The sequence below is a fragment of the Oncorhynchus clarkii genome, chromosome 5 (genome assembly GCF_045791955.1).
Source record: "Oncorhynchus clarkii lewisi isolate Uvic-CL-2024 chromosome 5, UVic_Ocla_1.0, whole genome shotgun sequence".
Taxonomy (NCBI): domain Eukaryota; kingdom Metazoa; phylum Chordata; class Actinopteri; order Salmoniformes; family Salmonidae; genus Oncorhynchus; species Oncorhynchus clarkii.
Window position 1 is genome coordinate 56252838 of NC_092151.1, and position 24034 is coordinate 56276871.

The 24034-nt window shown below is 41.5% G+C and overlaps 2 protein-coding genes and 1 non-coding gene across 3 annotated transcripts; 2 read left to right on the forward strand and 1 right to left on the reverse strand.

Moving 5' to 3' along the window:
- Positions 1 to 81: 81 nt before the first annotated feature.
- Positions 82 to 4381, reverse strand: LOC139409043 (small glutamine-rich tetratricopeptide repeat-containing protein alpha-like). The gene is made up of 12 exons (XM_071153704.1): positions 4234 to 4381; positions 3321 to 3469; positions 3092 to 3195; positions 2920 to 3010; positions 2678 to 2777; positions 2449 to 2553; positions 2203 to 2338; positions 2038 to 2100; positions 1778 to 1815; positions 1448 to 1627; positions 1095 to 1217; positions 82 to 970 (listed from the first exon to the last, which is right to left on the reverse strand). The coding sequence occupies exons 2-11, from the start codon at positions 3418 to 3420 to the stop codon at positions 1106 to 1108; spliced, it is 1029 nt and encodes a 342-aa protein (XP_071009805.1). The 5' UTR covers positions 3421 to 3469; positions 4234 to 4381; the 3' UTR covers positions 82 to 970; positions 1095 to 1105.
- LOC139409042 (thimet oligopeptidase-like) lies at positions 4377 to 23336 on the forward strand. Its single transcript, XM_071153703.1, has 14 exons — positions 4377 to 4474; positions 11139 to 11345; positions 11975 to 12123; positions 12538 to 12645; positions 14807 to 14909; positions 15499 to 15656; positions 15945 to 16080; positions 17590 to 17732; positions 20812 to 21038; positions 21317 to 21518; positions 21945 to 22131; positions 22310 to 22438; positions 22593 to 22729; positions 22949 to 23336. Exons 1-14 carry the CDS (start codon positions 4462 to 4464, stop codon positions 23108 to 23110), a joined length of 2061 nt encoding a protein of 686 aa, XP_071009804.1. The 5' UTR covers positions 4377 to 4461; the 3' UTR covers positions 23111 to 23336.
- Positions 15196 to 15331, forward strand: LOC139410325 (small nucleolar RNA SNORA16B/SNORA16A family). Its single transcript, XR_011634487.1, has one exon. It is a non-coding gene; the product is annotated as a small nucleolar RNA SNORA16B/SNORA16A family (small nucleolar RNA).
- Positions 23337 to 24034: the final 698 nt, after the last annotated feature.

The window sequence follows — 24034 nt, forward strand, 5'->3', positions numbered from 1 at the left end:
ATGCCTACAACTCCAGCACTTGTGGAAATGACCTGGATGTGCGTATGTCCTTCAGCTTTCCTAAATGTATCAATCTCACCATGCAAGGCAGTTTTTTTATTTATGTTTCAGTGCACATAGGGTACTTGGCATCAATTCAATCTTCAGTCAACTCAAAGAAAGAATTGAACTTCAATTGATGAATTCAACTCCATTTAGAAAATATATTCATGAATTGAATTTCAACTCACTTTCTGAGTTGAAATAAACAATAGGTTTACAATCAAGTAAACATGTTAGGCTAAAGTTACCAGTGGGATTTAATCAAAGATTGGGAACAAAAACAGACAGCCACCCATGTTGTTAGAAAAAACAAATTTCTCATTACAAAATAAGAACAAAGTGGACTGTAGGTGTTATCGTGTAACTCAAGAAAAATGCTGATACAACTCCTGGATTACACTAGACAAGTCAACAACCATAAAAAAGGTCCTATTTGAAATGGTCCATTTAATTCCAATAATGTTGACAGTACTCTACATGCCATCTTTGCCTACCAGTATATCTCTGTACAAATAGATGCTTCTCAAATGAATGTAGCTGCTGAAATATATCACATAATAATCTGTTGTTGTGCACCTGAAATGACAAAGTTCAAGTGATGCAACTGCATTTAGTCCACTGGGGGTGTAGTGATTCAGTTCACTGGCAAGGATTAGTAACATTAAACAGTTAAACCAAGTGCTATACTGGCATGACATTACAGATCCGCTCAATCCATACACTTCAGACTAGATATCTGTTGACAGTGGGTTTATCAAATTTGATCAAAGTTTCACTGACTGGTTTCCTTGGAGGGGAGGGAGGGGCTGCACATGCAATAATTACTCAGTGAAGAAAAGCTTTTTGTCCCCGGAGTTGCGAGAATAATACAAATTACAAAAAAAAAAGGACACAGGCCGTCTTCACTTTTCCACACACAAATCTCTCTCTGTAAAAAAACAAAGAGCAGACCGTTTTAGGATTAGCTACATGAGCAGTGTGTACAAAAGAAAAACAACTCTACGATACATGGACCAACCCATCAAATGTCATTTTAAAAATGTTAATCTTACCCATCTGAGGGTCAAGGTTGCTCATCGTTGCTAGCGCTAGACGGCCGGCTGCGAATTTGACTCCTCAGCTGTTCAATTAACTCTGGGTTCTGCTGTTGCATCTGCTGCGCAAATTGTTGGCCCCTAAATGGACATGGTTACAGCGAGGTGATGGAATGGCAGTTACCAAGTACAAGTCACAAAAAGGTCATACATTAATGTATTTTATTAATACTCTCACATTTCAAATGCTTTCATGTCTATCACTGATGTCATTGGTATAACATACAATAATATAGCCTAATGTAATAACAAATAATACAATACAGAAGTCATATTTGGCACAGACTGAGTAGAGCTAGTAGTCGACTTACGCTTGGATGAGACCAGAGATGTCACCCGGACCCGCTCCCCCCACTCCAACTCCTGCTGCCGGTCCGGCTCCCAACCCTAACCCTGGTACAGGCCCTGGTCCTGCACCTAAGCCAGGCCCTACTCCAGACGCTGCTGGAGGTCCCATTGGCCCGTAAGCCCCTGACATCATCCCCGACATCCTGTACAACACAGACAAGAAAGTGGTATATTCTACATGCATTAAACTCAAAGCTAGTTCCCAAGTATGGAATCTCAGAGTGCATTTACAAAGTCCTTGTGCTACATCTAAAAAGAGAGTGTATGTTATAGAAAATAAATGGATAACTTACAGTTGCTGTACTTGTGGGTTGTTCATCAAACCAGATGCCTAGGATAAAGCAGCCGTAACAATTAATATAAATACTAGTTCTACTCTTTGGTAAACCAAGGCACTTGAATGCACACAACTTGTTGCTTACAGTTTACAAGTAGTATTTTCAGAGTTTCCCCATTTGTCATGCATACAGCATTATAATAGTATAGTGGATCAGCCTGGTTGTTCCTAGTATCTCTCATTTGAAAGGGCCAGTTTTAGTTAATTGGAACTCACCATGTTCATGAAACCAGGGTTACTGAGCAACCCAGCCAGATCAACTCCTCCCACTCCCCCTGTCTGAAGGAGATAATTTAAGAACAACATGATCAACAATGATTCATTCCACATGCTTCCAGATGATATGCATTTTCCATAGTGGCTGAGATGTTATCAACTTACTGGGCTTGGAGTCTCCATTTTCTGCTCTGCTATTTTCAGGTTGGATTTGTAGGTGTCGTTCTCTGGGTCCAACTCCAGGGCTTTTTTGTAATAACTTACAGCTTCTGTGTGTTTGTTTAAACTGGCTAGAGCCAAACTGGAAGCATGGGACGTTGAAGTCAATGTAAGTCAACCATCAGTCAATAACAAATCAGCAACACACTGGCCCATGTCCACTGTAATATTGAACACTAGTGTCTAACATACCCCATTCTTCCATACGCTTTGCTGTAGTTTGGGTCAATACCAATGGCAAGTTCACAGTCCTGCACTGCTCCAGCGTAGTTGCCTAGTTTGCTGTATGCAGCAGCCCTAGCAAAAGCAAACCATACAATTAGCAGTACCTTACAAAAACAAATTGGATACACTTGGATATACCTAATGTGTACATAATTGTCACATTATCCTCCAAGTTCAGGAGTTTGTTGGTCAATACCTGTTGCAGTAGTAAACTCCATTCTGGGGGTTTATGGCAATAGCCTTTGAGTAGAATTCCACAGCTGCCCCATAGTTCTCAACCCTCATTTGATCATTCCCTACCGTGAAAAACACATACAATTATTTGCCAGAAGAATGTATAGGCTGTATAGAATGTAACAGCTTAACCATAGACCCATTTGAAGAGAGCTGATATTGAAGACTGAGTAATATACAAACTATTTACAGGGAAGGTCCTACCATCAGTTTTGAGTCGCTCAGCCTCTGCCTCTTCCTCCTCAGTGGGGGAATCTGTGGCTGTGTTTATATTCACTTGGAGGGTGTTTGGATGCTGCAACAGACAGTCAACACATTTGAGACAAACTATTGACCACATATTCAACTTCATATAAAGCGGATGTCTTAAATTTACCTTCAGTGTCGCAGAGGCAAAAATCTCTGGTAGCGTTTGAGTGACAGCTAGGGTCTGGTCGTCGGTCGAGACATTGAAGGCGGTCTCCAGGCATTGGACTGCAACTGGGAAAGCATCAGATGTTGAGAAATGGCAATGACTGGACAGAGTTGAGTCCCTGACCATCTTCCAACATGGGCTAGGAGTCCATCTCCTTTTACTGAATCTTGGCTTCCCAACTCAAGCTTACCTTCTAAACTTTCCTGAGCATCTGATGATAGACTCCCAGAGCCCAGTTGATCATGAAGAAAGTGAATGATGGAGAAGGCAAGACGCTTTGTGTCAGTCATTTTGGATTGAGGTCCAAACCCCTTAGTAGAAAGTGTATTGTGAGGGACCCTGAAGAAGAAAAGAAGAGAAGAGAATATGATGTTGTTGGTACACTCGGGGAGGCAGGGTAGCCTAGTGGTTAGAGCGTTGGACTAGTAACCTAAAGGTTGCAAGTTCAAATCCCCGAGCTGACAAGGTACAAATCTGTCTGCCCCTGAACAGGTAGTTACAGATGTTTTTCTTGACTGACTTGCCTAGTTAAATAAAGGTAAAATAAATAAAATAAAATCTCCATTGTAAACTGATTGGGATAGATTGTAGGTAGCTAAAACAGTAACATTTACACATACCGGTATTATAACAAATAAACCTATATGTTACCATGTCATCTGATTAGATAGCTTCTTAATCCTAGGCTAATAACTAGCTAGCAAGTTTGATAACTTGACAAGATGTCGCGAGCTAGCTAGAATGTTCTAGCAAGTTGCTTACGGTCGGCTGCTGTTAGCTAATAAGGCTAACAGAGCTAACAGTTGGCCTACCATGTGAAAATACTATGACCGTGTATTCGTTCACGTTAGGTGTCTAGTTTTGCATGAGAAATTATTAAGCTTAACTACATGGATATCTTAGCTAGGGCTATCTAGCTGATTGTAGCTAAATAATGTTAGTTTTCTAGCCTACTTAGCGCATTAGCTTTACTGACATGACGCCAATAACAAAATGCTTGGAGCACTTTAACTCGATTTACTCGACTTTCGTTGACATTGACGTGTGGTTTAAAAAATGATACGTTATGGCACACAACAGATGTTAGCAAAAATGATCCTCACCAGTTGCCTTTGCCTCAGGTGCTTCTTGCAGTAGCTGGTGGTGCCAGAGATATTAGAATGGTATCTCTGCTGATAAGTCTGGTGATGATAGCAAAAAAGGTGTTGACTTCGTCGCAAGTGTTAGACGTCATCACTACGTAGCTAAAGCATGCCCGCACTACAGTCGCTTTATCGGCAAACACAGACTGCAAAGCGCTCTGAAAACGTTGCTACTTGGTTTTCTGGAAGATGGCACCGACAGGTGAGTACGAAATGAATCCATGTTAGTCTTTCCTAACACTTCATTGCCAAATGAATACAAACTCAAAGTTATGCATATTAATACGTCTGTGCTTGGCTCTCTGGTTTTCTGAATGCTACCTAGCTAGTAACGTTAGCTACCTGCTTTTTAGCAACGTTTGCTAGTATTTAACGTTACACACTAGTTTTACTAGGAATTAGTTGACAAAATAACGGAATAGTCCGCCGGAAGGCAGATGTCAAATACAAGTAAAGTTCAACTTTGCCGATTGTCTATAGGGTTGGTTCTTATACTGGGCCAGGGGGTATTGACATAAACGTCTAATAAAACACAAATTAGACTTTCCAAACGTGGGTCTGTAGACTCACTTCCTTTCCCGCTCACTGTCAAAATAAAAGTCCTGAACGTGCTATACCTGCACAAAAAAAGCAAGCACTTGTGCTGTGGGGGACTTCTATTTTGACATGGGGTAAGCAGAGAGGAACTGCGTGAGTCTTCAAACGACTCACATTTGAACATTATGTTTAATTATATGTGCCATTAGAAGGCAGGGCAAACCCTTTTTGGGGATTTATGGTATATCATCAAAATAAACCAATCGCAGCACGTTTTTGGAGTTGCAGTTACCATTGGAAATTAAGGTTGAAAGTTCAATTTTATATGACTAAAACAGAAAGAACCAAAATTATTCCGTTGCTGCTTCCTGTTGACGCTTCCTGTTGACAAAGACATTTTGATAAATAGTCCAATGTCAAAACACAGTTAACGGCGTCCTAACCAATATGCAGAAACAGTTCGTGATTATAATGAAAACATAGCAAATGTTATGTTTATCTGCTCATACATGTGCAACAATAGTATTACTTGTAAAAAAATTTTTTTGAGGAGACCCTTATAATCGGCACAAGCACTAAAAACTCGTTTTAACAAGTGGCAATGAATCACTTACAGTGCCTTCAGAAAGTTTTCCGACCCCTTGACTTATTCCATATTTTGTTACCTTAGCCTTATTCTAAAATGTTTTTAAATTATTATTATTTTTACCTCAATTTACACACAATAACCCAGAATGAAAAAAAAAACGTTTTTTTTTAAATGTTTGCTAATTTATAATTTTAAAACCCCCTGAAATAAGTAAGTATTAAGTATTCAGACCCTTTAATCAGTACTTTCTTAAAGAACATTTGGGAGTGATTACAGCCTCAAGTATTATTGGGTATGACGCTACAAGCTTGGCACACCTGTATTTGGGGAGTTTCTCCCATCCTTCTCTGCAGATCCTCTCATGCTCCGTCAGGTTGAATGGGAAGTGTTTTTGCACAGCTATTTTCAGGTCTCTCCAGAGATCGGGTTCAAGTCAGGCTCTGGCTGGGCCACTCAAGGACATTCAAAAACTTGTTCCGAAGCCACTCCTACATTGTCTTGGCTGTGTGCTTATGGTCGTTGTCCTGTTGGAAGATGAACCTTCGCCCCAGTCTGAGGTCCTGAGCAGGTTTTCATCAAGAATCTCTCTGTACTTTGCTTCGTTCATCTTTCCCTCAATCCTGACTGGTCTCCCAGTCCCTGCCGCTGAAAAACATCCCCACAGCATGATGCTGCCACCACCTTGCTTCACCGTAGGGATGGTGCCAGGTTTTCTCCAGACGTAACGCTTGGCATTGAGGCCAAAAAGTTTAATCTTGGTTTCATCAGACCAGAGAATCTTGTTTCTCATGGTCTGATAGTCAGGTGCCTTTTGACAAACTCCAAGCGGGTTGTCATGTGCCTTTTTACTGAGGAGTGGCTACAGTCTGGCCACTCTACCATAAAGACCTGATTGGTGGAGTGCTGCAGAGACAGTTGTCCTTCTGGAAGAGTCTCCCATCTCCACAGAGGGACTCTGGAGCTCTGTCAGAGTGACCATCGGGTTCTTGGTCACCTCTCTGACCAAGGCCATTCTCCCACGATTGTTCAGTTTGGCCGGGCGGCCAGCTCTAAGAATAACTTTGTCTGTTAGTAAACTTAAACCAACCATGACGTGGCACAGTATATCAACAGTGACAATGGTTGGCTGCTATTTGAAGCTGCAATATGAAACTTTTTGGGTGACCCTACCAAATTCACATAGAAATGTATTAGAGGTCGACCGATTTAATCGCAATGGCCGATTTAATTAGGGCCGTTTTCAAGTTTTCATAACAATCGGAAATCTGTATTTTTGGACACCGATTTGGCCGTTAAATTTATTTTTTTACACACCTTTATTTATCCTTTATTTAACTAGGCAAGTCAGTTAAGAACACATTCTTATTTTCAATGACGGACTAGGAACGGTGGGTTAACTGCCTTGTTCAGGGGCAGAATGACAGATTTTTACCTTGTCGGCTCGGGGATTCAATCTTGCAACCTTACAGTTAACCAGTCCAAAGCTCTAACCGCCTGATTACATTGCACTCCATGAGGGGACTGGCTGTTACGCGAATGCAGTAAGAAGCCAAGGTAAGTTGCTAGCTAGCATTAAACGTATCTTATAAAAAACAATCAATCATAATCACTAGTTAACTAAACATGGTTGATGATATTACTAGTTTATCTACCGTGTCCTGCGTTGCATATAATCGATGTCGTGCGTATTCACGAAAAAGGACTGTCTTGCTCCAATGTGTACCTAACCATAAACATCAATGCCTTTCTTAAAATTAATACACAAGTATATATTTTTAAACCTGCATATTTAGTTAATATTGCCTTCTAACCTGGTTCGTTGCGAACTCTGTGAAGACTATTTCTTCCTAACAAAGGGGAATGATTTAATAAAAGCGCATTTGCGTAAAAAGCACAGTCGTTATACGACTGTACCTAACCATAGACATCAATGCCTTTCTTAAAATCAATACACAAAGTATATATTTTTAAACCTGCATATTTTGCTAAAATAAATCCAGGTTAGCAGGCAATATTAACCAGGTGAAATTATGTCGCTTCTCTTGCATTCATTGCACGCAGAGTCAGTGTATATGGAACAGTTTGGGCCACCTAATTTGCCAGAATTTTACGTAATTATGACTTATGGATGCCACCCGTTAGATAAAATACAGAACGGTTCCGTATTTCACAGAAAGAATAAACGTCTTGTTTTCGATGTTAGTTTCCGGATTCGACCAAAGGCTCGTATTTCTCGTATTTCTGTGTGTTATTATGTTATAACTAAGTCTATGATTTGATAGAGCAGTCTGACTGAGCGGTGGTAGGCACCAGCAGGCTCTTAAGCATTCATTCAAACAGCACTTTCGTGTGTTTTGCCAGCAGCTCTTCGTTGTGCTTCAAGCATTGGGCTGTTTATGACATCAAACCTATCAACTCCCAAGATTAGTCTGGTGTAACCGATGTTAAATGGCTAGCTAGTTAGCGGGGTGCGCACTAATAGCGTTTTAAACGTCACTCGCTCTGAGACTTGGAGTGGTTGTTCCCCTTGCTCTGCAAGGGCCGCAGCTTTTGTGGAGCGATGGGTAACGCTGCTTCGAGGGTGGCTGTTGTCGATGTGTTCCTGGTTTGTGCCCAGGTAGGGGCGAGGAGAGGGACGGAAGCTATACTGTTACACTGGCAATACTAAAGTGCCTATATGAACATCCAATAGTCAAAGGTATATGAAATACAAATCGTATATCAAATCAAATTTATTTATATAGCCCTTCGTACATCAGCTGATATCTCAAAGTGCTGTACAGAAACCCAGCCTAAAACCCCAAACAGCAAGCAATGCAGGTGTAGAAGCACGGTAAGAGAGAAATGGTCCTATAATTCCTACAACCTAAAACTTCTTACCTGGGAATATTGAAGACTCCTGTTAAAAGGTTTCATATGTTCTCATGTTCTGAGCAAGGAACTTAAACGTTAGCTTTTTTACATGGCACATATTGCACTTTTACTTTCTTCTCCAACACTTTGTTTTTGCATTATTTAAACTAAATTGGACATGTTTCCTTTTATTTGAGGCTAAATAGATTTTATTGATGTATTATATTAAGTTAAAATAAGCTCATTCGGTATTGTTGTAATTGTCATTATTACAAATACATTTTTTTTTTAAATCGTCCGATTAATCGGTAGCAGCTTTTTTGGGCCTCAAATAATCTGTATCGGCGTTGAAAAATCATAATCGGTCAACCTCTAAAATGTATGTTTAGATCTCCTTCTCATTTAAAGCAAGTCTAAGAAGAGGTAGATCTGTTTCTATCTTAAGTTTTGTTTTTACTTCTTCTTCTTAAGGTTTTGTTCACCAGCTTCAAACAGCTGAAAATATGATATTTTTGGTTATTGAAAATATATTTTACAGTGGTTCAGATGGTACATTGATTCTCTACACTAGCTTGATTTGTCACAATCTGAAATCAGGCAAACTATTAGAATTTGAACAACCAGGAAATGGCAGAGTAATTACTGCATAGTGCATCTTTAAGTGATAGTTTGACTGTCAAATCCATTTATTGTTGTGTGGCCAGCAACCTTTATAGAGACTGCCTCAAATTTTCCTGTGCCATTTCATTAACTCTACATTTTAAGTACTGCACATCTCAGCCACTTGTGACAAAATCAGTGGTACAAAGCTTTGGGTTAAAGATGTAACCTTGGTTCTCTGAGTAGAGTAACGGGTCGCCTGACGACCTTCACGCGATGTGTTTGAGATGCTTAATATCAAAGATGTTTACAGTCACGCCACACCCTTACTGTACCCACGTGACCTGTTACTATAAAAGGCGTGGTGTGACACACTGTCCATTACTTCACTCAAACCCCACAGAGGTGGAGGAACGACATGAAAGATTGGCGACCTGTTATTCTTCTGAGAGAACCAAGGTTACATCCATAACCCAACGTTCTCTTCTGTTTTCGTAACGGGTATCCAAACGAACTATGGGAGAGGCTGTACCAAAGAGGTCTTTCGAACAACAGAGTGAGAACTCACCATTTAACTTAGTCCGGATGAGTCCCTGGGACGTCCTTGAATCCACCACAGGATGCAACAGAATATAATTACCCAACAGGTAACACAGAATTTCAACTGTACATGAGCAAGCTGAAAGCTAGAACTGACAACACGAGGTTTCAATTGGGTGAAACAGCACCACTAGTGGAATGGCTCTGTACAGTCATGGCCCAAAATTTTGAGAATGACACAAATATTAATTTTCACAAAGTCTGCTGCCTCAGTTTGTATGATGGCAATTTGCATATACTCCACAATGTTATGAAGAGTGATCAGATGAATTGCAATTCATTGCAAAGTCCCTCTTTGCATGCAAATGACCTGAATCCCCCAAAAAACATTTCCCCTCCATTTCAGCCCTGCCACAAAAGGACCAGCTGACATCAGTGACTCTCTCGTTAACACAGGTGTGAGTGTTGACGAGGACAAGGCTGGAGATCACTCTGTCATGCTGATTGTTCGAATAACAGACTGGAAGCCTCAAAAGGAGGGTGGTGCTTGGAATCATTGTTCTTCCTCTGTCAACTATGGTTACCTGCAAGGAAACACGTGCCGTCATCATTGCTCTGCACAAAAAGGGCTTCACAGGCAAGGATATTGCTGCCAGTAAGATTGCACCTAAATCAACAATTTATCAGATCATCAAGAACTTCAAGGAGAGCGGTTCAATTGTTGTGAAGAAGGCTTCAGGGCGCCCAAGAAAGTGCAGCAAGCACCACAGGACCGTCTCCTAAAGTCGATTCAGCTGCGGTCTCGGGGCACCACCAGTACAGAGCTTTCTCAGGAATGGCAGTAGGCAGGTGTGAGTGCATCTGCACGCAAAGTGAGGCAATGACTTTTGGAGGATGGCCTGGTGTCAAGAAGGGCCGCAAAGAAGCCACTTCTCTCCAGGAAAAACATCAGGGACAGACTGATATTCTGCAAAAGGTACAGGGATTGGACTGCTGAGGACTGGGGTAAAGTCATTTTCTCTGATTAATCCCCTTTCTGAAAATCTTGTCCGGAGAAGACCAGGTGAGCTCTACCATCAGTCCTGTGTCATGCCAACAGTAAAGCACCGTTCATGTGTGGGGTTGCTTCTCAGCCAAGGGAGTGGGCTCACTCACAATTTTGCCTAAGAACACAGCCATGAATAAAGAATGGTACCAACACATCCTCAGAGAGCAACTTCTCCCAACCATCCAGGAACAGTTTGGTAACAAACAATTGCATTGATTATGCAAGAATGGGCTGCCATCAGTCAGGATGTGGCCCAGAAGTTAATTGACAGCATGCCTGGGAGGATTGCAGAGGTCTTGAAAAAGAAGGGTCAACTGAAAAATATTGACTCAACTTCATGTAATTGTCAATAAAAGCCTTTGACACTTATGAAATGCTTGTAATTATACTTCACTATTCTATAGTAACATCTGACAAAGATATCTAAAGACACTGAAGCAGCAAACTTTGTGAAAATGTATTATTTGTGTCATTCTCAAAACTTTCTGCCACGACTGTACTTCTGATAGTACACCTGCCACAGTATCTTCTAATCACATGAACAATACTGAAACTCTACCTAGTTCATACCACATGCCATTGAATGCCATGACTCATCCCCTGCATAGTGAAACAAAACATTTCCTCATACGCTTTAGAAGTAGGCCTTTTCCAAGACGAACCATCCAACTAATGTCCAACCTTTCTTTCACCCAACAGAAGAGTTGGCATCTGGCACTGGTGCGCCAGTCTGTGCTGACAACCGCCTGCGCTGGGACCTGACCCCCGAGCAAATCAATCAGCTCTCGGATGAGGTTATTGCCAAGACCAAAAAGGTATATGACTGTGTCGGGGCCCTGGACCTGGCCAGTGTTTCCTATGAGAACACCCTGAAGGCTCTCGCTGATGTGGAGGTGGAGTACACAGGTGGGTGTGACTCCAAAATAGCATCATTTCTTCAACCCCTTTCCTGTATGACCACAGTGGATTGAAATTAATAGGTTATGATGTGTAGCGGGTTCAGTCCATAGCAACCACAACTAGCATCTACTCCACTGGCCTTGAAAGCGATTGGGAAAATGTCTGAGTTGGCACGAAAGAGGTATGCAATGGTAAAGACAAATCAGCACTTTTTACATAAAAACTAGCTGACAATAGTCAGTGGACACTGGACTCTACATGTTAAATCAGTCAGTTGTAGCCTTTTTATAGACTCAAGGCAGCAAATTACCTAATCCAAAAGAGCTTGTTTTTATCATCGCCTTACTGCTTTTCATAATTTTAGGCCTTTTGTTAAGACTGTGCGTAGTGATGAAATAATCTACAAAACCTAAGCCTATGTTTCAAGCTGACAATGGTCAGTTTAGACTGGTTTTTATAAACTGTTGGTGCGTGCTACACATTGGTAATGGATTGAGTCCCCCCCATTTCAGTATGAAAGCACTTTGACCACTGAAAAAGCACGATATATAATCCTCATGATACTTAGCATCACGTACAATGAAAATTACACTCATAATAACTGCTCACTTTTACATTTTGACGTGTTACTCCAGTTGACCGCAACATGCTGGACTTCCCCCAGCATGTGTCCTCCTCCAAGGACGTGCGCACGGCCAGCACCGACGCCGACAAGAAGCTGTCGGAGTTTGATGTGGAGATGAGCATGAGGGAGGACGTCTACCAGAGGATCGTGGCGCTGGAGGTGAGGAGGGCCGTGTGAGATTAGTACGGAAGGTCCCACTAGTCCGTAGATAAGATGTCAATAGTCTGTAGTTGCTTCCTCCGCATCTCCTTATTCTTCATCTACACTGATCTGAAAATGCACGCAGTGGATGTGCTTTCATCTTCCCACTTCATTATATCAGTACTAATAAAGGAGAGGAAAAGGTGATCCACTTTGACCTATTGAGCTGTACCTAGGAAGATCTCTATAGCCTGGATGTTTTTACATGTTTTTACATTTGTTCTTAACTGACTTGCCTAGTTAAATAAAGGTAAAATACATTTAAAAAACATGCTCTTGCCTCATGTTGTCTTCAGAATTATCCCATGGCTATGTAAAGGTTGCGTGTAGTATCATTCTCATTGACTGAGTTCTGCTTTTAACCTCTCACAGCGCAAGGTTGACGGTGACACGCTTACTCAGGAATCCAAGAGGTACATGGAGAGGCTGATCAAGCTGGGCCAAAGGAATGGTCTCCACCTGCCCAAAGAAACACAGGATGTAAGAGACTTTACCGTTTTCAAAGGAAGTGACCTTGACGGATATCACGGCCACGCTCATTTCCAAGTGGCTCGTTCCATTTAATTTCAAATGGTATCTCTGAGAAATGAACCCAAATTGGCCTTTTCAATTCATAAGGTCATTTAGCTATTTGATTTAGAATTTTAAGACTCTGAAGTATCCACAAAAATATTAAAAATAATTATTTACGTGTTTAACTCATTTTTGGCCCTAAAAAGTCTCCATATATACTTCAATTTTTTTTTACAACTGGTACCGGCTGACCTTCAGATAAGACTTGTGAGGCCTAGAGTGTTCGGAAGCTACAGACAGAAGTAGGCAGATTGGCTGTACTGACTTGTGGAGGTCATAGAGCAAAACAGAGAACACCCCCTTCCATAGAGGGGTCATAATAGTTTTCAGGCCAAACCGTTCAGACGATTTTGTGATGGCCGATTTTCGGGATGTCTCATGGTCTGACAAGCACTGCTCTAGCTCTGTCACCTTTCACTGCAGATGCGGAAGTGCGATATAGGTGGATGCTGTGGATTGAGACGCATCCAATGCAAAACAACCTGATATCTCTTAAACTGACAGACAATTATGGGGATTTCTGTAGTATGCTATTTAGTTTACCTTGGGGCGTGGACATCGACCTCGGGGGGTTAACAGTGACGCGAGGAATCCAAATAAATGGTCAAAAGCCACCCACGGAACCCCTGTTCAGAGAAATTAGCCATTTTGAAGTCTTGCATTTTTCCCCCATAAGTGTAAGTACCACTTTTGACCATGGATGCAGCTCTTCCTGCTGTTACTGCCACACCCTTTTATCCATATAGCTGATTTCTTGTGTTTATTAAATGGACCCTTTTGCAAATTTGGGTAGAAAACCAATAGCTTTTGCCCATGATGAAAATAAAAGGTTTGGTCATCCATACAATTCAAGCCAGTCCTCAATGAAAGCAATTCAAACACACACCTCTTAGGCTTAACCTGTGTCCAGGAAACAGACAATGTATGTTTAGTTTATTCCCTTCCAAAAATGTCTGGATTCAACATTCCTGGTGAACAAGCAAACTAACAGCAGTTCTAATGGTTTCAATGTTATGGTCTCTAAAGGTAAAAGTCCCAAATACACACTGTATATTGTTTTGTAATGGTATTTGGGTTGGGTTTAATGTTAAATGTCACTAATCAAACAACATATAAATGTTTTCTTACCATTTTTATTGAAAAACAAAAGACTGCTATGTAATGGTTTATAATAATAAATTGTTTTATTTTATTAGGGATGTCACAACATTTTAGTCACTAGCCCATTTCTCCATCACATTTTTGGACTTGTAGGAAAAGTCTTCATATGAGAATTGCACCATAGGGATAACCCTCTCAGAGAGCTGCCATTTGTTGGATTATTTGAGAGGAGTTGGGCTGCTAAGAGACGAACTGAATTGCTTTCATTGAGGACTGCCTTGGTTTGTGAGGATGACCACACTATTTATTTTCACCGTGAGCAAAAACTATTGATTGTCTACCCAAAGTTGCACGAGCATTTTCGTGATCCATTTAAGAAACACAAGAGACCAGCAACATGGATAAAAGTGTGTGGCAGTAACAGCAGCATCTAGTGAGAAAAATCTGGTATTTTCACTCTAATTTATGGGGGGAGGATGCAAGTGACTTCAATGGCAAATTTTTCTGAACAGCAGGGGAAAATCCACCAAATTCATTGAATACATTATATAGAATGAATAAAGAGTACTCTAACCCGCAGCTTCATACTACTTGTCAAACATACATAATTAATACTGTATACTTGCCTTTGGGGTGGTCCGTGGGTTTTGGATAACGTCTTAATCATTAAGAGGTTTCATATACTATATTTATTGAATAGTATATGAATCCTATAAATTGAAATGGCCAATTTTGGGTGCAGTCGATTTAGCTTGATTTCTCACAGTTCAAATCATCTTGAAACAAAATAATGTTTCAGGAATGCTGATCGTATCTGTTCCCAACAAATGATTTCAGAACAATCTGAGATGGTGGGTGTCAATCTTCTTTCTTGTGCGTTTTGAGGTGGAATGACTCGTGTCATACTCTGATCTACAGTAGGTTCATTGTTGTCAACTTATTGACTTTATCTATCTAATCCAAACAGGAAGTCAAGAGGATCAAGAAGAAGCTGAGCAACCTGTGCATTGACTTCAACAAGCACCTGAACGAAGACACCACTAGTCTGACTTTCACCAGAGAGGAGCTGGGTGAGACCATGTTCACGCGGCCTGTTCTGAGACCCCATTTCTGTTGTTGGACCTTTGCTCATAGAAATAATGGGTACTATCCACTAATGGCAATAATGTGTACTATCCATTAATAGTAACTAAATATTACTTAATAGTATTGGTATCAATTCCAATTTGTTAAAATATCTTCATTAAAAATAGATGGCCCTCTGAATTTGAATTTCAGTATACTATCTACTTAATTGAGTCAAAGTGTCCTGAAGTGAAATTCATCCCAACCTGACTCTTTACAAGCGATAAGCACCCAGGCACCTATCGAACCCGTCCCTGTTCTCTTGTAGCAGTCACCATCAAAAGGATGCAAAAAACCTAACTTCCTACGACAGTTGCTGTGTTGTTCGACCTTAACTGATTCCGCAACATTAAGGGGGAGGACACTTATGGAAACTGTTGTAGAATTTCAATGTTTCATTCTTAGCTATATGAAAGATCTAATGTGTTTTCAGGTTTCTAATTTGATTGCTTAAAAAAAAGAGGAATAAAAAATCACTAACATTGAAAGTAATCCATAAGTAGGACTTGTGACATGTCTGACGATGCACTTTAGGCGGTCTCCCTGAGGACTTCCTGAGCTCGCTGGAGAAGGATGGGGACAAGCTGAAAATCACCCTCAAGTACCCCCACTACTTTCCCACCATGAAGAAGTGCTTCATCCCCGAGACCCGCAAGAAGCTGGAGGAGGCCTTCAACTCTCGGTGCAAAGAGGTGAGCCAGTGTCTGTTTTGTGTGAGACCGAGATACTATCCTGTACTGGGAGAGCGTTGACTAGAGAAAATCGCTGAGCCCCTGAGAAACTCAAAGAAAGTCTTAACTGCTGCCCGAAATGAACGTTTATGTCGGCCAAAATTGATAATAGACAACAGTTGTGTTTTTTTTTCTCTGAGCACCAAGGAGGATAACCTGTAAAGGACCAAGGATAACCTGTAAAGTTACTTAAAATGGTCCCCTGGAATGAATTTCAGCCCTCACCCTCTGTCTTTTACCCTGGTGTAGAAGAACTCTGCCATCCTGAAGGAGTTAGTGCAGTTGAGAGCCCAGAAGAGCTCCCTGCTGGGTTTCACCACCCACGCTGACTTTGTCCTGGAGATGAACATGGCCAAGTCTGGCAAGAAGGTGGCCGGCTTCCTAGGTGGGTGTTACTGATCGAGATGGGGTACAACTATCTGAAAGGTTGTTATGGTCCGTTGTTCCACTTCCAACTGACCAGTGTATATTTAACTATTCTTAGCTGCTGTCAGTTGTATCAGAAACAATGCAGTGCTTCGGCTGCTTCACTATACTGCCCTGACAGTATAGTGCTGATACTGCTACTGGCCGTAACTACCCTGTTCCGTTTTAGTAAAAGTATTGATGTCATATTGTATTTGTTAAGGGCATTGCTCACACTCAACTATGCATTAACAAACACAACTGCTACAACACAAAGTGGTTCACATTGCAAAAATGGAATGACAGCAGTTCACACATGTTTTTTTCTGCATAGAAAAGTATTGTGTCAGCCACTCTAAGTGTTTTTTTATTTATTTAAATGCTTCATCTGTGGTATATCATAGCTAGCCTTTTAAAAATGTATATATATTTCACCTTTTATTTAACCCGGTAGGCCAGTTGAGAACAAGTTCTCATTTACAACTGCGACCTGGCCAAGATAAAGCAAAGCAGTGCGACACAAACAACAACAGAGTTACACTTGGAATAAACAAATGTACAGTCAATAACACAATAGGAAAAAAAGTCTATATACAGTGTGTACAAATGGCGTGAGAAGGTAAAGCAATAAATAGGCCATAGTAACGAAGTAATTTAGCAAATTAACCCTGGCTTGCTAGCATTATGTTGTACAGCCAAAGGTAGCTACTAGCTAGGTAGTACCAGCTATCTTGTACTTAGCTAGCAAACTTCAAAGTATTTCAACAGATATAATCCATTCCTGGCCATATTGTTTAAATGCATTGGAAGTTTGCACCAATTTAATGGGAGCCCATTTTCACTCCTATTTGTTGAGCGAAATGTGCGTGCGTTGCACCCATATACAGACTTGACAACATGGTCCAGTAATTTCACATGGCAGCTGGGTGCTGACCACAACGCATTGTCTCAATTGGGCATCATTGGCAAAAGTGGGCATGTAAGTAATTCATACCCAACCCTCAAGTAAAAAAAAAAAACTCTGTTTTGGACGAGACTTACTTTATGACCAGTTATCCTACTTGCAGTTTGTATTCCATTTTGACACTAGAATAAATGTTTGACTCATATCAATGCCACAAACTGCATGCAGAGACATAAAAATGGTGTCCACGTGTTCATCTGACTCGGGAAATAGATAAAGGGCCTCATTGCCAAAATCTCTGAAGTATTCCTTTAAAACAGCAACATTTTGTCTCTGCGGCCAATAGGGCCTCTAAAATGTTCAGTCGGTGACTGCCATTGACCACACACTGCTATGCCCCCCGCATGCAACCTAAAGTCCATTTTGATCCAGACAAAAAACCTTACACACACACGGTTTCCACCCCTCACGTCTCTGCTCCAATGTGTGTGTGTGTCTCTCTGTGTTTGGGAGGGATTGGGATAAAGCAGAAGACACATTTCCTTTGGGTACATTTGACAATAAGGTCATCTTCCTTTTCTCCAGAGGAACTGGCCCGTAAGCTGATGCCCCTGGGGGAGGAGGAGCGCCATGTCATCCTCAAGCTGAAGAAGGAGGAGTGCCAGAAGAGGGGCCTGCCCTTCAAGGGCGAGTTATACGCCTGGGACACACGTTACTTCATGACGCAGGTAGGCCATAGGTAAAAACAACAAATGTCTGCACCTCTGTTTTTCTGGGGACCCAACAGTATTTTGTTTTAACACCCATAAATACATTGGCATGGCGGGATGTCAGAGTTGCAGATTGCAAAGGTTATTCTGCTGTTGTATTCCATAATTGCTATCCCAGTATGTGCAAAGCCTATATTTATCAAAAACACAAAACAGTTTAATGTGAGAACCAGGGATTGGTCTGAAGCCCAAAAAATAAAAGGAAGTTCACAAGCACCACAATGCCTACTCCACCCATGCACTACCAAGGTTTTCCATCACACAGCTTTGACACCTACTACATTAACTATATGTATGTTGTACTTCAATCAATGTGTAGGCAGGTTACTTAGGATTGAAACTTTCTCAAACATCCTAATTTATACTCGTATAGGGGCTCCCACAATAATGTGGTTTGTACCGCATGCAAGATCATGTATTGCGTTCTTCCCAACCCAAACTAAGACATTATCCCATTCCACTACCCTTTTCAAGCTGCTTTTTGTAAATTATATGTAAGTCAGCTTTGCTTTTATAATTAAAAAGACCATTAGGCTTGATCACATGAGCTTTGTTGTCTTGTCGTAATGTATGTGGTGCTTGCCTGTTTTTTTTGTTTATTTAAAGCTTTATTTTAGCAATATAAAATGTTTTCGGGAAGTATTCAGACCCCTTGACTTAAAAAAAAAAAAACTGTATGTTACAGCCTTATTCTAAAAAGGATTAAATTAGTTTTCCCTCATTAATCTACACACAATACCCCATAATAACAAAGCCAAAACAGGTTTAGACATTTTTGCAAATTTAGGATAAAATAAAATAAACGGATTAATGTTTACATATGTATTCAGACCCTTTATTCAGTACTTTGTTGAAGCCCTTTTGGCAGTGATTACAGCCTCGAGTCTTCTTGGGTATGACGCTGCAAGCCTGGCACACCAGTATTTGGTGTGTTTCTCCCATTCTTCTCTGCATATCTTCTCAAGCTCTGTCAGATTGGATGGGGAGCATCGCTGCACAGCTGTTTTCAGCTGTTCAATCAGGTTCAAGTCCGGGCTCTGGCTGGGCCACTCAAGGTCATTCAGAGACTTGTCCTAATGCCCCACCTGTGTAGTCTTGGCTGTGTGCTTAAGGTCGTTGTCCTGTTGGAAGGTGAACCTTCCGGCCGGCCAGCTCTAGAAAGAGTCTTGGTGGTTCCAAACTTCTTCCATTTAAGAATGATTGAGGCCAGTGTGTTTTTGTGGACCTTCAATGCTGCAGAATTTTTTTGGAACCTTTCCCCTGATCTGTGCCTCGACACAATCCTGTCTCAGAGCTCTCCGGACAATTCCTTTGACCTCATTGCTTGGTTTTTGTTCTGACATGCACTGTCAGCAGTGGGACCTTATATAGACTGGTGTGTGTGTGCCTTTCTAAAGTATGTCCAATCAATTGACTTCACCACAGGTGTACTCTAATCAAGTTGTAGAAACATCTCAAGGATGATCAATGGAAACTGGATGCACCTGAGCTCAATTTCGAGTCTCTTAGCAAAGGGTCTGAATACTTATGTAAATAAGGTATTTCTGTTTTTTTCTGTTTTAATACATTTGTAAACATTTCTAAAAAAAAAAAAAAAATGTTTTGCTTTGTCATTATAGGGAATGGTGTGTAGATTGATGAGGGGGAAAAAAACAATTTAATCAGTTTTGAGTAAGGCTGTAACAAAATATGGAAAAAAGGGTCTGAATACTTTCCGAATGTCATTGAGGGGGGAATCGGATCCTTTTTTTTTCTCCGTAGGTGCTTAACATAACAACAGGTTGTGTTGGACAGAGTCATTCATATAGATATAGAGGTCTTTAGAGCCTTTCTGCCTTCCTGATTTCTGTAACCATTATCTAATCTGTGCAATATTGACATAAACTCAGAACCACTTGTTTTGCAAATATGGACCTGTTTTATAATTTGCTGTTCTGATCAATGGCCAGTTCATTACCTCTTGTCATATTTAATATGCAGCTTAATATTATGTTTGTATTTATAAAAAAATTACAATATGCCTATATCTATAAAAAAAAACAGCCATGATATTTACAGTGCCTTCAGAAAGTATTCATACCCCTTAATCCAGATGTTGTTGCTTTGCAGCCTGAATTCAAAATGGATGAAATTTTTTGGAAATGAAATACAGAAATATCTAATTTACATAAGCATTCACACCCCTGAGTCAATACATGTTAGAATCACCTTTTTGGCAGCGATTTACAGCTTTGAGTCTTCCTGGGTAAATCGCTTTGCACACCTGGATTGTACAATATTTGCACTTTTTTATTTTATTCTTCAAGCGCTGTCACTTTGGTTGGTGATCATTGTTAGACAGCCATTTTCAAGTCTTGCCATAGATTTTCCAAGTAAATTTAAGTCAAAACTGTAACTAGACCACTCAGGAACACTCAATGTCGTCTTGGTAAGCGACTCGGCAGTGTATATTTGTCTTGTATTTTAGGTTATTGTACTACTGAAAGGTGAATTTGTCTCCCAGTGTGTGTTGGAAATGCTTCCAAAAGGTGTCACATCGTTGGTTCTAATTGGACATGTGAGAGTGATAAATTGTACGATGTATAAGCGGGTTGCATCTGAACTTATTCCGTCCAAATAAAACCAAGTCTGATGGTCATTTTATGGATGCTGTAGTCTTGTTTTAATCCGACGTCTAGAATTTGAGCTAGGTTTGGGCAATTATGCTAATGACTTTGTGAAAAATCCGGTATGTGTTTCTCCGTAACGGCTGAACGGATCATGTCGAGTGTGTGTGTGTGTGTTTGTTTGCAAAGTTTCATCGACGTTGGTGTTAAATTAGCTTAGATATGATGTAGGAAGATTGCAACTTAACGTTGAGCATCAATCAATCCCTACTCAAAACATATAACATACTTTTTAAAAAAAATCATAGCTCTGTGTTTTTCACTGCGGTGTTCGAGATGACCCAGTGGGCTGTGTGGTCTATATTTGCCCCTGAAGGGATAATGTTTTGAAGTGATGAATTGAATCTGTCCTTTGCTCTTCCCCCCTGTAGGTGGAGGAGACCCAATACGCGGTGGACCAGAACCAGCTGAAGGAGTACTTCCCCATGGAGGTTGTGACCCGGGGCCTGCTGGACATCTACCAGGAGTTGCTGAACCTTACCTTTGACCTGGTGGAGGGGGGCGCCCCCGTGTGGCACGACGACGTCACCCTCTACTCCGTCAAGGACCGCACCACGGGCACGGTGGTGGGCCAGTTCTACCTGGACCTCTTCCCACGGTGAGTCGGAGGAAAACGGAAGAGATTGAAAAGGGCAGAGGATTTTAAAGATGGCCGCATACAATTAGTTATGTATGATGATTGTTTTGATATAACCATCTTTTTTTAATAAGGATTTTAATAGTTTTTTGGGGGGAAAGTCTTTATTTCATTGCTCTGAATTTGTCTACAGCAATTGAAACAGAGAAGAGTCCACCTTTTCCTCCTCCACATTATGGGGGAGACAATAAAATTAAAATGTTTAGCCAGTCATGGTGGTTGTGTGTAACCCTTCCCAGCGAGGGGAAGTACGGCCACGCGGCCTGCTTTGGCCTGCAGCCCGGCTGTCTGCTGTCGGACGGGACCCGGCAGATGGCGGTGGCGGCCATGGTGGCCAACTTCAGCAAGCCCACGGCCGACGCCCCCTCTCTGCTGCAGCACGACGAGGTGGAGACCTACTTCCACGAGTTTGGCCACGTCATGCACCAGCTCTGCGCTCAGGTGTGTATGTATACGTGTGTGTGGTGTCATTGCTACTATAGAGTATACATTGTTGCGTAATTCCTAAGCACCTAAATGAATGTTTGACTGAGTAAAGGCATTTTAGTGTGATGGTTAATATATTTCCTGCTCTCAATACGTCATTGGCTATTTAATACCTGTAACATCAACCTAAAACACATTTGTAAGCAGTGACTTTTTGCCAGTTTTAATACCTGAGAGCACAGTGTACTCCGTCAATGACCATTCACTATAAAATCTATATTTAATATGGTATAGAAAATGTCATCAAACCTATATGAACACCAAAAATGAACACCAAAATAATATATCCCTTTCCTGTCCAGTTTGATGTCTAACAGTAGTTCTACCACAGGATGCGGGGATTAACAGATGCATGTGTCTCTCCTCCTCTGCTGCTCCCAGGCGGACTTTGCCATGTTCAGCGGGACACACGTGGAGCGGGACTTTGTGGAGGCGCCGTCGCAGATGCTGGAGAACTGGGTGTGGGAGAAGGAGCCCCTGCAGCGCATGTCCAAACACTACAAGACGGGTGCCCCAATCCCTGACGACCTGCTGGACAAACTCATGAAGTCCCGCTTGGCCAACACGGGTGGGTCACCATGAAACAACACCCTGGCTCTTTCATAGAACACCCAGCTTAATAACACCTTTTACACCAGTGCCGGTGTTTAGGTTACTGGGCAGTGGTCACCAACACAACTCCTGAAGAGCTACTGGGTTTAAATGCTTCAGTGTGTTATTGTGTTAACCCTCTCCCTCCCATGCAGGTCTGTTTAACCTGCGTCAGATCGTCCTGGCCAAAGTGGACCAGGCCTTACACACCAAGAATGGGCTGGACCCGGCCGAGGAGTACGCCCGGCTGAGCCAGGAGATACTGGGCGTGCCTGCTTCCTCAGGTCAGAGACAACCTCAACCAATGGGCCATAGCACTATCACAGCTGTAGTTTGGTAGCCTGTTCCCAGATCTGTTTGTGCAGTCTTGCCAACTCCTTTAGTTATTGTCCGTTTTTTAAAAACAAATCCTTTTTTTCTTCGCCATTGTGCCCATAGGAACCAACATGCCAGCCACATTTGGCCACCTGGCGGGTGGTTACGATGCCCAGTACTACGGTTACCTCTGGAGCGAGGTCTACTCCATGGACATGTTCTACGCCCGCTTCAAGCAGGAGGGCATCATGAACCCCAAGGTTGGCACAGCTAGTTATTTACAATTCTGTTTTTACACTTGACCGTCCGCTCTTATCAAGTAGTTGGTATCAGGCGTCGTTGGTTCTTGATGCTAGTGAGCTGGCCTGCAGCCCTCCAGAACTGGAGCCAGATGATTTCACCATGGCAGAAATGTCATTGTTGTCAGCTTCAATGGTCACCTGCTTGATGCTGATGAAGTACATTTCCATCTCTTCTAGGTGGGGCTGGGCTACAGAAACTGTATCCTAAAGCCCGGAGGCTCGGAGGACGCTGAAATTATGCTCAAGAACTTCCTAGGGAGGGAGCCAAAGCAAGAAGCTTTCCTCCTGAGCAAAGGATTAACGGTAGAGCTGGAGGCAGACACTCCATGTGCCTGTTGACCAATCAGAACCAGCTCAGTGTAAACGCCCACCCCAACCAATCATATACTTGGGACACGGGCACAAGGGACATACATGTTCTAGAAAAAACAATGAAAACAAGAATTGATGCATGCTATTTCACCCTTTTGTGCTGTGTTTTTTTTTTTTTTTTTAGTTTGGAGATGTTTTAAACTATTGTATGCAAGTAAGGTTGAACAAAATACATTAAGAATTGACTTGACCCATTTGTCGCCTTCTGTCAGTTTTCTCAAATTAAGTAGCTCTTAAGGGGTTTCAAACTTATTTTGTTAATTTTATACTAAGACGTTCACGGGCCGCATTAAAACAGCTCTTAGGTCGCATGTTTGAGGCCCTGATATGCAGCCAGTATCATATAGATTCAGTATCCTTTCTGGTGAAACAAGGCGTAATACTGTGTCTCATTAGTATTACATAAGACTAACTCCCCTGAGAATGAGTCTGTAGCCTTGAAGTACACTCGCTGCCATAAAGATGTTACAACGGCAGTCCTCATGGTTGTATAGCAGTAGTACATTCCAAATGAAGTATAACCTCGTATTACAAAGATTTTGTTAGGTGTTTTGTTAGGTGTTTTTTAACTTGCACTACCAGGAATATTGTCGCAGATGTTGTTGCCAGTTCTAGCCAGAGGCAAACTCAGGCTTGACTCACTTTATAAGCTCTGTAGTTAAATACCCTGATGATTAAATGAACTCCAGGGATATTCCTGTCGTGTTCTGAGGATTTTGTTTGGTAAAATGGAGCCCGTGTCAAAACAGCTTAAGGGTAGTACAGTACTGGGGAACAAACATCATGATGTATGGTCAGGGTAATGAGCTGGAATGCCTAGTCATTCTGAAAATGAAGTACATTAATACAATATCTCAGATCTCTAACTTATTTGAGAGGCAAGCAACTATA